Source organism: Salminus brasiliensis, chromosome 23 (genome assembly GCF_030463535.1).
Source record: "Salminus brasiliensis chromosome 23, fSalBra1.hap2, whole genome shotgun sequence".
NCBI classification, from domain to species: Eukaryota; Metazoa; Chordata; class Actinopteri; order Characiformes; family Bryconidae; genus Salminus; species Salminus brasiliensis.
The window spans coordinates 3,670,667-3,685,695 of NC_132900.1; the positions used below are offsets into that span (position 1 = coordinate 3,670,667).

Sequence of the window (15,029 nt, forward strand, 5' to 3'; positions counted from 1 at the left end):
GAGCATGACCACTGATGACCAATCAGTGAGCTTCCACAGCGCCCTCACCCTGTAGCTTACTTGAATTACGTGGTCATTTTCTTAATACCGCCCTCATTCAACATTGTGAAATACCACGATAAAGCTGGGCAATATGACAATCATATTTTCCCATATTGGGATAAACTATGCTTTTATTAGTGCATTGTGGAGATCGTCAGTGCTTAAAGAGTGTGATCAGTCTTATTTAATTGAATGGAGTGAAGCATATTTAGAGTAAAAAGCTCGGTACTCAGTATGTGAGAGTACTTTGATAGCAGCAAAAATGTACGACAGAATATTACGATAAGTATCGTATGTCGTAAAAAATGTCTTTAAATATTTGATATAAACATTTTCCATATCGCCCAGCTCTAGTATACGGTATTATCGTTATACCGCCCCGGCCCTAGTGCATGTTCACGTATAAGGTGGGTGGGAAAGCCCCCTTGAGCGATTTTGCTTTACATTCGTTTACATTACATTTACATTCTATGCATTTAGCGACGTACAGGGTTACTCGTATTACAGCGGTGGGACAGTGTAGTGTTAGGAGTCTTGCCCAATGACTCTTATTGGTGTAGCACAGCACCTAGTCACCCAGACTGGGAATCGAACCCCAGTCTCCCACATGGTGTGGCAGCTCAGTGGCAGGTAGTGGTGTTATCTGTTGCACCACACCAACCAACCACTGGGCGGACTTGTGTTTTTGATTCAGTGCTACATTTCTGTGTAATCTGGCATGAGATCTGACACAACTCGTGTGTGTGTGTGTTAGTGTGTTGTGTGTGTGTGTGTGTGTGTGTGTGTGTGTGTGTTCACCTGGTAGAGCAGCTTGCATTAGTGTTTGACCTTCTTAAAAGCCTCAAGCACGAAGGACTCGAACCCGTGCAATGACAAACATCAGATCTGTTGGTGTTTCGCTCTTGGGCTGAACTTGCTAGGACGGCCTGATTTGGCCATGTTCTCCACTTGTAAATGATTTCGCGATGATTTCTAACAGTTCTGAGATCTTTGTAAACCCCTTCCCAGACTCCACTGCATCTCCAACCTTCTTTCTGAAGGCCTCAGAGAGCTCTCTGGTTCTGAACGTGCTAGGACGGTCTGATCTGGCCATGTTGGTCAGTTTTTTCACTTGTAGATGATTAGTCGGATGATGGAACGGCTGATTTCTAACAGTTCTGAGATCTTTGTAAACCCCTTCACAGACTCCACTGCATCTCCAACCTTCTTTCTGAAGGCCTAAGAGAGCTCTCTGGTTCTGAACGTGCTAGGATGATCTGACCTGGCCAGTTTTTTCACTTGTAGATGATTAGTCGGACGGTGGAACGGCTAATTTCTTTATAAACCTTCCCAGACTCAAACCTTCTTTCTGAAGGCCTCAGGGAGCTCTCTGGACCTGACAACATTAGATCTGTTGGTGTTTCTACCAGCTTGTTGTGGACCACAGTTTTCAAATAGTGGAGATGTTGATTTGGCCCTATTGGGACTAATTTTACGTGATACGTTACATTTCTCAGTGATCGTAGTCTGTCCGAATGCACCAGGCGGTCAGTAGAGAATCCAGCCACTTCTACCTTCCGTACAACGAGCCTGGGTTCGGTTAATCCCATGCGAATCAACATGTGGCCAAATACTCCCTCATATTTCCTGTGGAAAAGGAGTTTTTCGAGGTTTCGCTCAAACATGGAGGCACGCGGTCATTACAGTATATAACGGAGACAACACACAGATACCTCAGGTCGCTCAACTCTGCGGCCAGCCTCAGTCAAATCCAGAAGACGAGCCAGAGGACTCCTCAGAGGCTAGCAGCTTTAGGCTCGTCATTGTGTAGCACAGTCTGTAGCTTACATGCGTGTTAGTCATTCATGTAGGACTAGTCCCGTCCAGCTAGGGCTTTTTGCAGCTAGGGCCGCTCCTGGGTTGTTATGCCTCAGGCTTGGGATCGTCGTCTAGCCGACTGGCAGTATCTTCCAATACGGCCAGTCCCTGCATCCGTGGTGGTTGGTGTGGCACAGATAACAGATAACACCACTACCTGCCACTGAGCTGCCACACCATGTAGGAGACTGGGGTTCGATTCCCGGTCTGGGTGACTATGCTGCACTACACCAATAAGAGTCCTTGGGCAACACTAACACTACATTGGCCCTCCTCTGTAATACCAGTAACCATGTAAGTCGCTCTGGAAAAGAGCATCAGCTAAATGCCATAAATGCATCTCTACAATGATGCCACCACCCCCATACTTCACTTTTGGGTGCTTTTTGTTCAGGAATGCTCCAAAAATAGTGTTTTGGCTTTTGGCCAGAATTTGTCATTTCTGGCTCCAGATGTGCTGTGATGTGTTTTTTTTTTGTTTTTTTTTCGTCAGTAATGTCTTCTCTCCAGCCTCCAATGAGTTGAGTTGTCTGCAGAAATGCAGAGAGGGATTGGAGGCTTCATTCGTTCCCAGTTCCTTTAATCAATGAGTCTTATCTGAGCTGGGACTGTAGTTAACACTCTCCCCTCTGCACTAATCGCTCCCTCAGCCTTCGCTCAGATTGCACACGTTAATCTCACGTACCATGACCATATTTATGTGTTGTTGGAGACGTCTTGACTCTCTTGCTCTTAGGCTGAACTTGCTAGGACGGCCTGATCTGCCCATGTTCTCCACTTGTAAATGATTTTGGGATGATTTCTAACTATTCTCAGTCAGTGTTGTACTTTTAGAAGTTGTGCATTAGAAGTTGTGGAGAACCTTAGTATTGAGAAATACTGTGGTGGGTTGGTGGGTGGGTGGGTGGGAGAGAGACCCCCTCAACCATCCACAGCCGGTATGAGGTCCCTCCATATTTTCAAGCTGAAGAGAACCTCCACAAGTCCTCCATGGATCTTATATTTTTTGCAGCGTACAGTGGGTGCATATGTGTTTGGTTGCACGGTCGGTGGGTGGATGGGTAGAGAGCCTATGCCCTCCTGCTACCTCCTCCACCCCCTTCAGGCAGGTGGGACTGTTTTGGTTGGGTGGAACCTGCTAGGACGGCCTGATCTGGCCATGTTCTCCACTTGTAAATGATTTTGCGATGATTTCTAACAGTTCTGAGATCTCCTCTGCATCTCCAGTCTCCTTTCTGAAGGCCTCAGAGAGCTCTCTGGATCTGGCCATGATGCTGATCTTCTTCACCCCTCATTCTCTTCAACTATCAAGCAAGAGCAGACCAGACTAAACGTCTGGGGGTTAAATAAATAAGACAGACTCCTCCAGAATAATCCTCTCCAACCATGTTCTGATCATCTCAGCTGATGTTCTGCACCTGCTCCTAATTATAGGCATTTTTATAGTAATAAAATATAAATATATATATTTTTTTAACATATAAATGATGCTGATCTCAGCATTGGTTACATGAAGGTTTTCATGGGGTGTCCTAACTTTCCACTTCCATGCTGTATTCAGATACTTGCCTTAATTACATTAACAGCATTTAGCTGATGCTCTTCTCCAGAGCGACTTACAAGGTAACTCGTATTACAGAGGAGGGCCAATGCAGTGTTGGGAGTCTTGCCCAGGGACTCTTATTGGCGTGGCGCAGCATACGGTCACCCAGACTGGGAATCAAATCCTGGTCTCCCACATGGTGTAATAGCTCACTGGCAGCTAGTGGTTTTATCTGTTGTGCCACACCAACCACTATAATTACTGGTCAGATGAGCAGATGATGAACAGACCAGATGAGCAAATCCGTGGGATTGATCCCAGATGGCCGGTTTTTAGATTGGAGAGCCTATAGGAGATCCCAGTTGGCCACGTGTCCGATTAGTGTGCGTAGAGTACCGTAGACTATGGTCTTCCTTACCACTTGGTCTTCCAACCATGACATTATCCTCTTGATTCCTAGGCTGCCCAGCAGATTTCCTCTCCTCTGCTGAGCTGTGGATTGACGCTCGGCTAGCTTTCATCAATAATCTGTAGCCACGGAGATCCTCGGAACGCCGAGGCTGCGTCAGGCCTAGCAATCTCAGCCGTTTCCTAACCTCGGGGAGTTAATCTCTAAATGCTGCAGGACAGCCAGGAACTCCAGCCAGGAAATGTGACCTAGAGCTTACTGCTGCTACAGTACATGTCATATAGCTATTATGGTCCTCAGTGGAGCTCCTTAACGAAGTAGTTTGGTTGAAATTCCAAGGCGCATAATCGGACACGGTCCCCAGATGCAGCCAATCAACCGAGAGACGTTGGATATCCGACGTGTTCTTCTTTAGTTAGGAACGGGAGATGCTAGGCTAACGTTGCTAACAAACACTAGGCTTGGACTGTCACCAATCATCATCACTCATTTCCAATTCAAAGCCGAACAAGCAGACTTCAGAGACCGAGCGTGCCTCGGCTGATCGACTGCATCTGCATCCGAACCGAGGTCATTTACATACATCAGTCTTAAAGGCGCAGTAACACAAACGGCAGATTCGGGGGTGTCCTTTGAAGCCACCTATTCATGACCGCTTTAATCAAGGCTCCGGTCCAGACGACCCGCGACCCGCGACCAGCAGCCAGCGACGCTTCTGCTGATTCACTGTTTTGAGGAATGAAGAGGGAAAGACTTTGAAATGAAATATGTTGTCAAGCGAGGGTAACTCCGATTTACCTTATTATCCCTGCTCAGTCCCACAAAGGCCTGCGGTTCTGCCCGGGACCCGCTGCACCTCATAGCCGAAACCTTGAGCCACCATTGCTAAAGACCTCTGTAAATGCGCATGGGATTATTTTTACTTGCAAATGGGAGTGAAGTGCTTAGTTTGGAGCGCTGCTCATTCAGCACTGATGGCAGTTCTGGCAGAGCCTCGCTGTTAATCTGAACATTACAAGTCATCCCATGTGACTGGGCTCCAGCGCCTGGCTGCCGGGCGTTTTGAATTTGGCCCAGATAGTGTAACTTTTGACTGCTTGATTATTTTAATCAAACTTGGCTGGATATGAATATAAAAGCAGTGGTGTTTTTCAGCCTCTGTGTTTCTTTGCCTTGCTGTATTGAGCCGTGTACAGACTTCAGGCCTGGAAAGGTTCTGTATCTGGAGTAATGGAGTAGAGAAACCTACAGTACATTTCTTCAGCAAATCTGCCTCCAGATTAAGAAGTATATGTGTGTGTACGTATATATATATATATATATATATATATATATATATATATATAACCCATCTGTGGTAGTGAACACACACACACACAAACCACTAGTGAATTAGGGGCAGTGAGTACACACACCAAGAGCGGTGGGCAGCCAACTCCAGCGCCCGAGGAGCAGAGAGGGTAAAGGGCCTTGCTCAAGGGTCCAACAGTGGCAGCTTGCTGAGGTATCCCGGGTATTGAACCCACAACCCTGTTATCGATAGCCCGGCTGAGCCACTAACCGCTGAGCCATCACTGCCCCATATATATATGTTTAATGTAGCTTTATGTATGCTGATGCTCTACTGGTTGTAATAGGGGGAATGGCGTCCCTGTCATTGCCATTTGGGCCGGAACGCTGCTGCTACTGCACTATATGGAGCTTTGGTGGTGAAGCTGCAGGAGGAGACCCTCTCTCCAGAACTGCTGCTGTGTAACGCTGCGTAACCCATAGAGTCATATTAGTGTAAAATCCTGTAGTATTACTCCACCTCCTCAGCCCACATGCTTCTCTACCTTCTTTCAGGTGCCGCCTCTGTATCTTGTGTATCTCAGCTCAGTCCAGAAATGCACCTGTACAGCTGTCCATGAGGGGGCGCTCAAGGCGTGATCTGTATTTACAGCGGTGGAGTAAAAGTGAATTACACTCCTACTGAACCGTAGGGGGAGCCCATGAGCAAAAAGTGCCAATTCTCGCCTAGTGCTGGAGTGAGTTACGAGGGCTGCGTCCCAATTGCGTAATACACACTAATACTATAAGGTAGAGACTTTATCGTCGCTGTGCGATGGAAAAAACCTTCGTAACCTAATGGAGGTCTGTAAATTTAGAGCATTCCTATTGGTTCATTCATCCAGAATTATTTACATAGTGTGTGTGGAGAAAACTTAAACGGCCAAAAATGGAGAAACATGGTTTTCATCGGACAGGAGCGATATACTAATCTTAATAGTGGGGCTTTGGCGGGTCAGTACGGTAGTAACCGGAAGTGATGAAGCGTTGCTATGCCAACATACGTCACGGCAAGTTGTCTAGCTGCCGTCGCTGCTGCAGTTGCATCGTTATTGATCATTTTAATGTTTTTAATGATTGTATCAGATGGGATGGTGGTGTCCATGGTAACTACACTCCAAAACTGACCGGTTCTGAGTGTACATTGTGGATATTTCAGGATACTCCATGACCATAACCGACACTTTTATCTATACTACATACGTCACACTCCAAAATTTGCTAGTATTAGTAATTGGTACACAATTGGGACGCAGCCTAGATTTTGGAAGTGTGCAAAGCAGACGCTTCCAACTGTTTCTAGAAGTTGAAATCAACCAGTTCAGTGCAGAAATAGGATTATTTGAAATATTAGAGATTATATAATCACTACCTTCAGCTCTTACCTAATATCAGAGCCGTTGTTCACTAGTGAAAAAGGCCTAATTAGCCGCTTTCGCGCCAGTCGCGGGAAGCTGAGACGGGCTCTAATTAGAACAATGATGGAATTGCGAGTGTTTTTTTTTTTTTCCTCCTCTGATTAAACCAAGGGCAAAACATTCACATGACAGTGATGTACGAGGGAGCCGGCGCGGCGCATCAGACTGCTCCTCTGGTAAATACTAATTTCTCAGTCGATTGTCCTTTCTCTCAGGACATGCTGGCTGGGTGCACAGGCTCTATTTTGAGCAGCTTCAGATAGCAGGAGTTAGCTACAGCGCTGGGTCGCCCGCCTGTCTTGGCACGATAATACATTGCTTTAACAACAGCAGAGCCTCTGTAGGCCTCTGTACAGTCGTGAGCTGTCAGCAGTTATCGTGGCGCGGCACCACATTAACGCGGAGCTTTCCGCTATAACACCATCCTCTCCCCAGCTCCCCTCTCATCTCCCCTGCTGCTCCCACAACATGTGGGTGTCATATTTGAACACTGGGTACACTGGGTGGCCAAATATTTGTAAACACCCCTTCTAATGAATGCATTCAGCTATATTAAGTTGCACCCGTTGCTGCTGACACTCTCTGGAGCAGATAAACATGATGAACCTATGGGCACCATGCTGCCTAATGCCAGGTGTGGGCTATAGGGGGGTTTAAAGCCCCCCAGCATGGAGCTGTGGAGTAGTGGGGCTGTGTACTCTGAAATGATGGATGGTTGGAGCTCCATCTAGTACTTTTGGGATTAATAAAGGTGGGGAGGTGGGGTGTGGAGATTATCCAACATCCTGACCTCACTGATGCTCCTCACTGTCGTTGAATGCAATCAAATCCTCACAGAAATGCTGTAGTGCTCCAAAAATTAGTGGAAAGTCTTCTTCCCTGGACAGTAGAGACAGTTGCTCCAACAAAAGCAGGAGATACTCTTTTTAATACATTTTGAATGAGCAGGTGTCCCAATACTTTTGTCATTGACCGTCATCTTTCAGTGGTTTTAATGTTATGGCTGTAATTATCAATCTCGAGGGTGTTTCATGGTTTCCAGGCTGTTGGCTGAGGAGGTTTTTTATTTATTTGTTGAAGAGCCAAGGTATCGTTAGCACATGGCACCGGTTCCTGTTTCATTCTCTGAGCGCCTCTTGGTTGGTGCTGGTCCAGTGTTCTCCACAGGTCAGTTCGGGTGTGGGCAGAGAGGATTTTTAGTTTTTTTTTTAACTGAATCCCTTCCAGCTCTTAATGGCACAGGAGCAGGTGGTGTCTCATTAATTTAATTCAGTTTTAATTCTCTCTCTTGGCTCACATGATTTCTAGGTTTTACGTCCACGTGACTTTGCTGAGCTTTTGCTTTTACATCAGGTGGTGAAGTTTTCCTATTTGGAGAGGATGCGGTCAGTCAGACTACTCAGACAGAGTGCTGTTTTCATTTTTATTAATACATTCATGGGTGTTTCTGCAAAGTTCCAGCATGGGATTTCTGGATGGGTTCACATTTTTGGCATAGACCATATTTTCAATGTCATTTTTATAATAAAGGCTATTTTAGGGTGTATTTGGGGTCAGAATTCCAGGCATTTCTTTAATTTAATATCCTAAACATCAAAAAAAAAAGTTACTGAATTCCGAAAAATTTGATTTTTTTCTCCTTTGCTCCAGGGGTGCCAAAACTTCTGCAAAAGACAGTATATGGGAGGTCAGTCTGCGCCGCGGTGGAAGTGTCAGGTGTGTTACAGGAAGGTCCTGGTATGAATAGCGAGCAGCTTACCTAACTCACAGTGGGATGTGACTCAACGGTGAGCCGCTGTGGTTGCCAGGAGATCCTCCTCCTCATGTGCTGGTCAGGGGAAGACTGAGCTGCCCTGTTCTGTGATGCGTTTCCTCCCACCAGCTGAACACACACACACAAACACACACGACTGCTGTCTGTGGAGAAAAATCCAATTGGAACTTGAGACCAGCTGGTTTTATCAGTGTCTGGATGTTAGCGTAGCTTTTAGCCATTTTCAGGGTTCCAAGTTGAAAACACTGATGATTAGGGACGGAGGTATCCAGCCCCGCCCTCAAATCAGTATCATTGAAAGACAGCAATCAGCAATCAGCAGTGATCGATCCACTGTAGTTCTCATCTCAGTCGCCTTCAGATCCTGGAGGGAACCCATCATCGGGAACCCGTGATTCAGTGTTGGTAGTGTCAGGACATTAACTGCAACCTAGAATCGTCCTCAGCTGGCAGGTCCTAATGTCAGCTCCTCACCTGCCTAACCAGTCCTCACTAGTGAACGACAGACGGGTTTGGGATGGGTGCCCAAACTTTTGCATGTGCCACATTTTACAGTTTACACTGCACACAGTAAAGCAGATCAGCGTGTAGAATCGGCATCTTCTGCCAGCCTCCCCGTTTTATTGCTGTATAGTAGATGAAGGAGTAGTTCTTGTTGGATGCGCTATGTTTTTTTGCATTCCACTTTTCCACTTTTCTCCAGATTTTTCTACCAGATTTTCAAGTATCAACTCTGACTCAAATACTCGATAGATGCTATAAATCCTGAATATTATAATGTTTCACTTTTTATAGGTTTTATTTTTATATCTTATCCTAAATAAGATCTAATAAGCTTAAAAAAACTGCGTTTACAGGTTGAGGAACTGCACATTTGAAACGTTTCAGAGCTGTGCAAGAAATGAAATGACGTTTTTTCCAGAATAAGGTGCAGCAGTAGAGTACAGGACAGACTGCAGAAAGTGCAACGTGCAGGACAGTACAGTAAATACAGTAAATACAATAAATACGACTCAATTCGGAGTAGAGGTAATGAGTGAAAGATGCACATATTAACAGGTTTAACAGGTAGGTATTGATAATGAGGTGCATAGAAATTCAACATGCCGTGACATAAATATGCAGACAGCTTATAATGCACATGAAACACAGCAGGTACTGAGGTAGTAAAGTATGGAACATATACATAAGATTATTAATTATTATTTATTTAATTACAAATAAGATAAATAAGCTTCTATCTAAGCTTCATCAAACAGCTTTTAACTGGTGTAAAATTCAGAGCAGTGAAAAAAAACAGTTTAAAAACTAAAAGTGCTTATTCAGCAATTTCACCTCCAGGTTCACGTCTCTATGTAAAAAGCTACTAAACTTCAGTGAGTTTCTTTTAAACAAGCTGCTGAAACTCAACTTCACCAAAAAAAAAAACCACCACATGTAAACAGAAAGTGCTGAAATTTCCATGAATCGTCTGTTTAATGATAATAATATTTATGACTGAATTTTACTGGTTGTTTAAACATTTTAAAAAGCTAAAAACTAAAATAAATTATGAAAAAAAACGTGAGGCGTCAGTAAGTTTCATGGTATCGGTGCTCTCTATAACCGCTACCGATACTGTATGTAAGTACTACTTGTTAGTACTGTAAGTAACTTTTTAAGTAACTTTAGTACTTACAGTACTTTAGTACCCCGACTTTCTCTCTTCACTTAACCTATAGGACTGTATCAGTACAGTGTACTGTGTAAGGTATTGTTCAGTACAAGCCTGGGAGATCCTTACACACTGTATCCAACACACTTTCAGCAGACTGAAGCTTATAAAGTTGAATTATTATTATTATAATATAAATGTAATAAAATTAGATTAACCAAGCCAGCTCCCAATGACCTCAAAAACCCTCGAAAGGTTCATGGTATCGGTGCTCTCTATAACCGATACCGATACTGTGTGTAAGTACCAGTATCGGCGCCGATACCGATATACAGCATCTGTATCGGTGCAGCACTAGCGCTCACTGTTGTACAGTTGAGTTTTCTTGGTCAAAATTTATGTTTTTAATCACATTTATTAAATATCAGGTAAATGTAGAGACTGCAGTGAGTGCCAGTGTATAGATCGACTGCACGTCATTGTGATCTGGCCGCCGATTGGACGATGCGGAAATAGATATGCAAAGTGAGGCGAGGAGGCCACTTCAGAGGGCTTGTTGTCAGCTTTAAATAAAGCCGTGTGAATCACAGAGCTACCTATAGAGGAAACTTATGTTCGTATGCTGGGAACCCTGTTGCCTTGGCAACTGAGGACATCCCCTGCCCGTACAGGGAGGATTCGTCAGCTATATGCACCTTTAGCGGTTGTCTGAAGCAGCTTGGAAAGTACCAGACCGACTCTGTCCTAGTTCCAGACGTATACAGATCATCCTGTCATGTCATTAGAGAGGCCATAGGATCCAGCCTTAGTTCCCCAAGGTATCAACGGCCCCCTCTCTCCTTGATCTAGTGGTCCTAAATAGTTAATGCGGTCAGTAACGATGTTCTTCTGGACAGAGTTCAAGCTCACTGGAGGCCCCTTACTTTCTCTCTTCACTTAACCTATAGGACTGTATCAGTACAGTGTACTAGTACTCATTTTAATAAAATTATATTCACCAAGCCAGCTCCCAGTTACCTCAAAAACTCTCGAAATCGAGAGCTGGGAGGAAAAGCACGCTCAGGGCTAACATCTTAGCTTGTGGCTAGCGCATTATTACGTAATACGTAAATACGTATTACGTATTTATGTTGGGTCCCCCCCCCCCTTTACCTAAAAACGAAAAAAATATGGTGTCCAAACTTTTGAACAAGACTGTATATAAATTAGAGATGACCGATGAATGTCTAATAAACCGAAAATAAAAACATAATGAACATTTTCAGCCGCTATATTTCTATATTTTAGATACACTTTTTGGACAAAAGTATTGGGACACCTGCTCATTTATTGTTTCTTCCAAAGTCAAGGGTGTAAAAAAAGACTTTATCCTGCTTTTGTTGGAGTAACTGTCTTCGCTGTTCAGGGAAGAAGGCTTTCTACTAGATTTTGGAGAAGCATTGCAGTGAGGATTTGATTGCATTCACAATAATGGTACTTTAAGGGACAGTGGTGGCTCAGAGCTTGAAACACTGGGTTTTTGACTACAAGGTTCGATAGCTGGGTTTTCTAGGCTGGCCTAGAGCAATCTTGTTTTCCCTAATGCCAGTGGCAGCAGTGGACTTGTCCCGATGCCAAGTGATGCCTGTTAGTCACCGAAAATGAATATGCAGGTTTAGTGCTGTGCATAATTTGCTGTCAGTAGTGTGGAAAGGACAGGCAAGTACAGGCTTAAAAAGAGCTTGTCAACACTTCCTCCTGATCTAGTCAGTCGTGAAAAAGGGCTGTGCTGCATCTCCCGGTCAAAGATTACCATAAATTTAGGGATTACAGTGTGGAGCCTCATTCCGTCTCCATGCTTTTGGACCGCTCTTGTGTTTCCCAGACATGCTTCTACGGCCCATGCTTCCATCTGCAGCACCATTGCAGTGGTTCTTTCCAGGAATCCAATAATGCACCCCCCCTCGATCTCGGCATCTGATCTTCAAGGTCGTGCTGGAGTGGGACATGTTATCGTGCGGTCACCTGAACATCCTTCCTTTGTGCTCTTTCTGCAGAAGTACCGGCACCATGACGAGGACGCATCGCCGCAGGAGCAGAGCTCCCCCCAGCTCACGGACCCGGAGGGCCCGGGCCCGGAGTTGGTCCAGGTGGCCGAGAAGAACATCTCACAGATCGAGAACGTCCACGGCTATGTGGCCCACGCCCACATCTCCCCGATGAAGGTAAGGCCTGGCGAGGTCTGGGCTTGTGGTGTGGCCTGCCTGCTTCTAGCTGACCTGCTGCTTCACTACCTCATTCTCCAAATGCCCAAATGCTGCCATGCCATCCAGTGCCATTCCACACACACACACACACACACACATACACATATAAATATACAGTCATATACATGGCCCAATGCTAGTTTGCTACTGTCAGTCCCCTTTCCAGCCCCCCACCCTACACATACACACTACAGCCAAACCAACTGAATAACCATGATGAAAATGTGCCGCGTAGTCTGAGCAGACAATTCTTCGGTGGGGCAGACCATTTTGCTGCCGGGGGTTTCTTGACCCCCCTCCCACCAAGCTAAATAAATAAATAAATAAATAAATAAATAAATAAAAATCAAGCAGTGCCCATGGGGGAAAAAAAAATAAATAAATAAAATAATAATAAAAAAAAAAATATATATATATAAATAAATATCTAATACATAATAATAAATTACTATGTATTTATTATTAAACATTATTAAACATAATTTTATATATATATATATATATATATATATGTTTTTTTTTTCCTCCCTTCACTCATGGGTGCTGCTTGATTTATTTATTTATTTATTTATTTTTATTAATAGCGTGCAGCAGCAAATAACACGCTCCCATGGACCCCACAGGCTGATTCATGATCTATTGCATAGCTGAATGCACCCTGATCCAGATCATACCACCCAGGGACGTAAGAGGCAGTGGAGATGTGCATGTCCTCAGATACTTAGCACTGCTGCTTCTTTAAAGTTATGCACAGTAGACTGGGCTCATAGTCAGGGCTGCAGTGTAGCGCTCGCTTCCAGCAGTGGACTCCTAAAAGTAGCTAAAAATAATAGCAGTCTTCTTGGTCCGTGTGTACACACCGATCCGCCATAACATTAGCACTACCTGCCTAGCAAGACCTCTGCAAATGTCCTATGGTGTGCATAGGCAAGTATCTGACACCAGGACCTTAAGCTGGGAGGTGGGATCTCCATAGACCTGTCGCCGGTTCAGCGGTTGTCCCATCGGACGCGTCTAGAACATCACAGATTGGTTCTTGTCAAAGTGTCTCAGGTTCTTACGCTCATGCTTCAGCACCTTTCCATCACCTTAAAGAACTGGCTGTTCACCTGCTTCCTGATATGTAGCTCCGCCCCTTGGCAGAAGCCACTGCAGATGAAGATAATCAAGGTTTTTCACTTCACCTGTCGGTGGTTTTAATGTTATGGCTGATCGGTGGTGATGGCAGATTAGGTAAAGGAGTAGTTTGGTGAGAAATCAAAGAAGACATGACCGCAGAGGCGGTCAGTCAGCTCAGACCTGCTCGGTGTCCGACTAGAGCTTCTTTAGTTTACAATGGGAGATGCTAGGCTAATGTTGCTAATAAGCACTAGGCTTGGACTGTCACTAATTTCCCAAAATCTTTTTTTTTTTTTAGGAAATTGGCGTTGATATACCATTCCTTGAACTCCGTTCAGCTTTGGAAACGTTTGTTTTTATAGACTAAACAAAGTCAAACCGTTTCGATATTTCATTAATTTGTCGTTATTCACGTATTTATTTGATTCACGTTTTTTTTTGTTCGTTGTTTCAGCTTTATTACTAACTTTTCTAATTTCTCTAGCTGAGGTTAGCGCAATGTTTACTAGACTTAACCACAACAAATTATAGAAAATAAGCAGTTTTATTTATTAATTTTTCCAAAATATAAGCTTCTTAATTTGAGCGTGATGCCAAGGGTTGTTAAGGATGTGACCTGTAGGGCAGAGGAAGCCTAACCAGGCAACGTAGCTGATGTTCGCTAGATGTTAAACTACTTTATCTAGAAGGCAACTAGATGGTAAACTACTCTAGCCAGTGCTATCTAGATGTTATCTACTCTACCTGGTGTTCACTAGATAAACTACTCTAGCTGATCTAAGCTGAATGTTAAACTACGCTAGCTGAGGTTAGTTAGATGTTAACTAGCTTTTGATAGCTATATGTTGCAGTTCTCTTGCCGATGTTAGCTAGATGTTAAACCAGTGGATTAGCTGGGCTACCTCTGCCTTCTCAGGTCACACCCTTAACAATCCTTGGCAACCTAGCTGATGTTAACTAGATGTTAAACTACTCTAGTCGATGCTAGCTAGATGTTATATACTCTACCTGGTGTTCACTAGATGTTAAACTATGCTAGCTAGATGTTAAACTACTCTAGCTAAGGTTAGTTAGATGGTAACCAGCTTCTGATAGCTATATGTTGCAGTTATCTTGCCGATGTTGTCTAGATGTTACCCAGCTTTTGACCGTGATATGTTGCAGTTCTCTTGCAGATGTTAGCTAGATGTTAATCCAGTGGTTTAGCTGGGCTACCTCAGATGTTCACTAGATGTTAATGTCCACTAGTTAGATGTTTAACTAATCTAGATGTGGTTAGTTAGATGTTAACTAGCTTTTGATAGCTATATGTTGCAGTTCTCTTGCCGATGTTATGTAGATGTTACCCAGCTTTTGACTGTGATATGTTGCAGTTCTCTTGCAGATGTTGGCTAGATGTTGAATAGCTTTTGATAGCTATATGTTTCAGTTTTCTAGCAGATATCAGTTAGATGTTAAACCACTCTAGCTGAAGTTAGTTAGATGTTACCCAGCTTTTGATAGCTATATGTTGCAGTTTTCTAGCAGATATCAGCTAGATGTTAAACCAGTGGTTTAGCTGGGCTACCTCTGATGTTTACTAGATGTTAAAATTCAGTAGTTAGATGTTAAACTACTCTAGCTGAGGTTAGTTAGATG

General features: G+C 43.9%; 1 protein-coding gene across 1 annotated transcript in view; it reads left to right on the forward strand.

Moving 5' to 3' along the window:
• Window positions 1-15,029, forward strand: part of dlg1b (discs large MAGUK scaffold protein 1b) — a 137,104-nt gene that overhangs the window by 49,168 nt on the left and 72,907 nt on the right. The window contains 1 exon segment of the mRNA XM_072669294.1: window positions 12,063-12,230. Within this exon segment, the coding sequence (XP_072525395.1) occupies window positions 12,063-12,230 (168 nt within the window).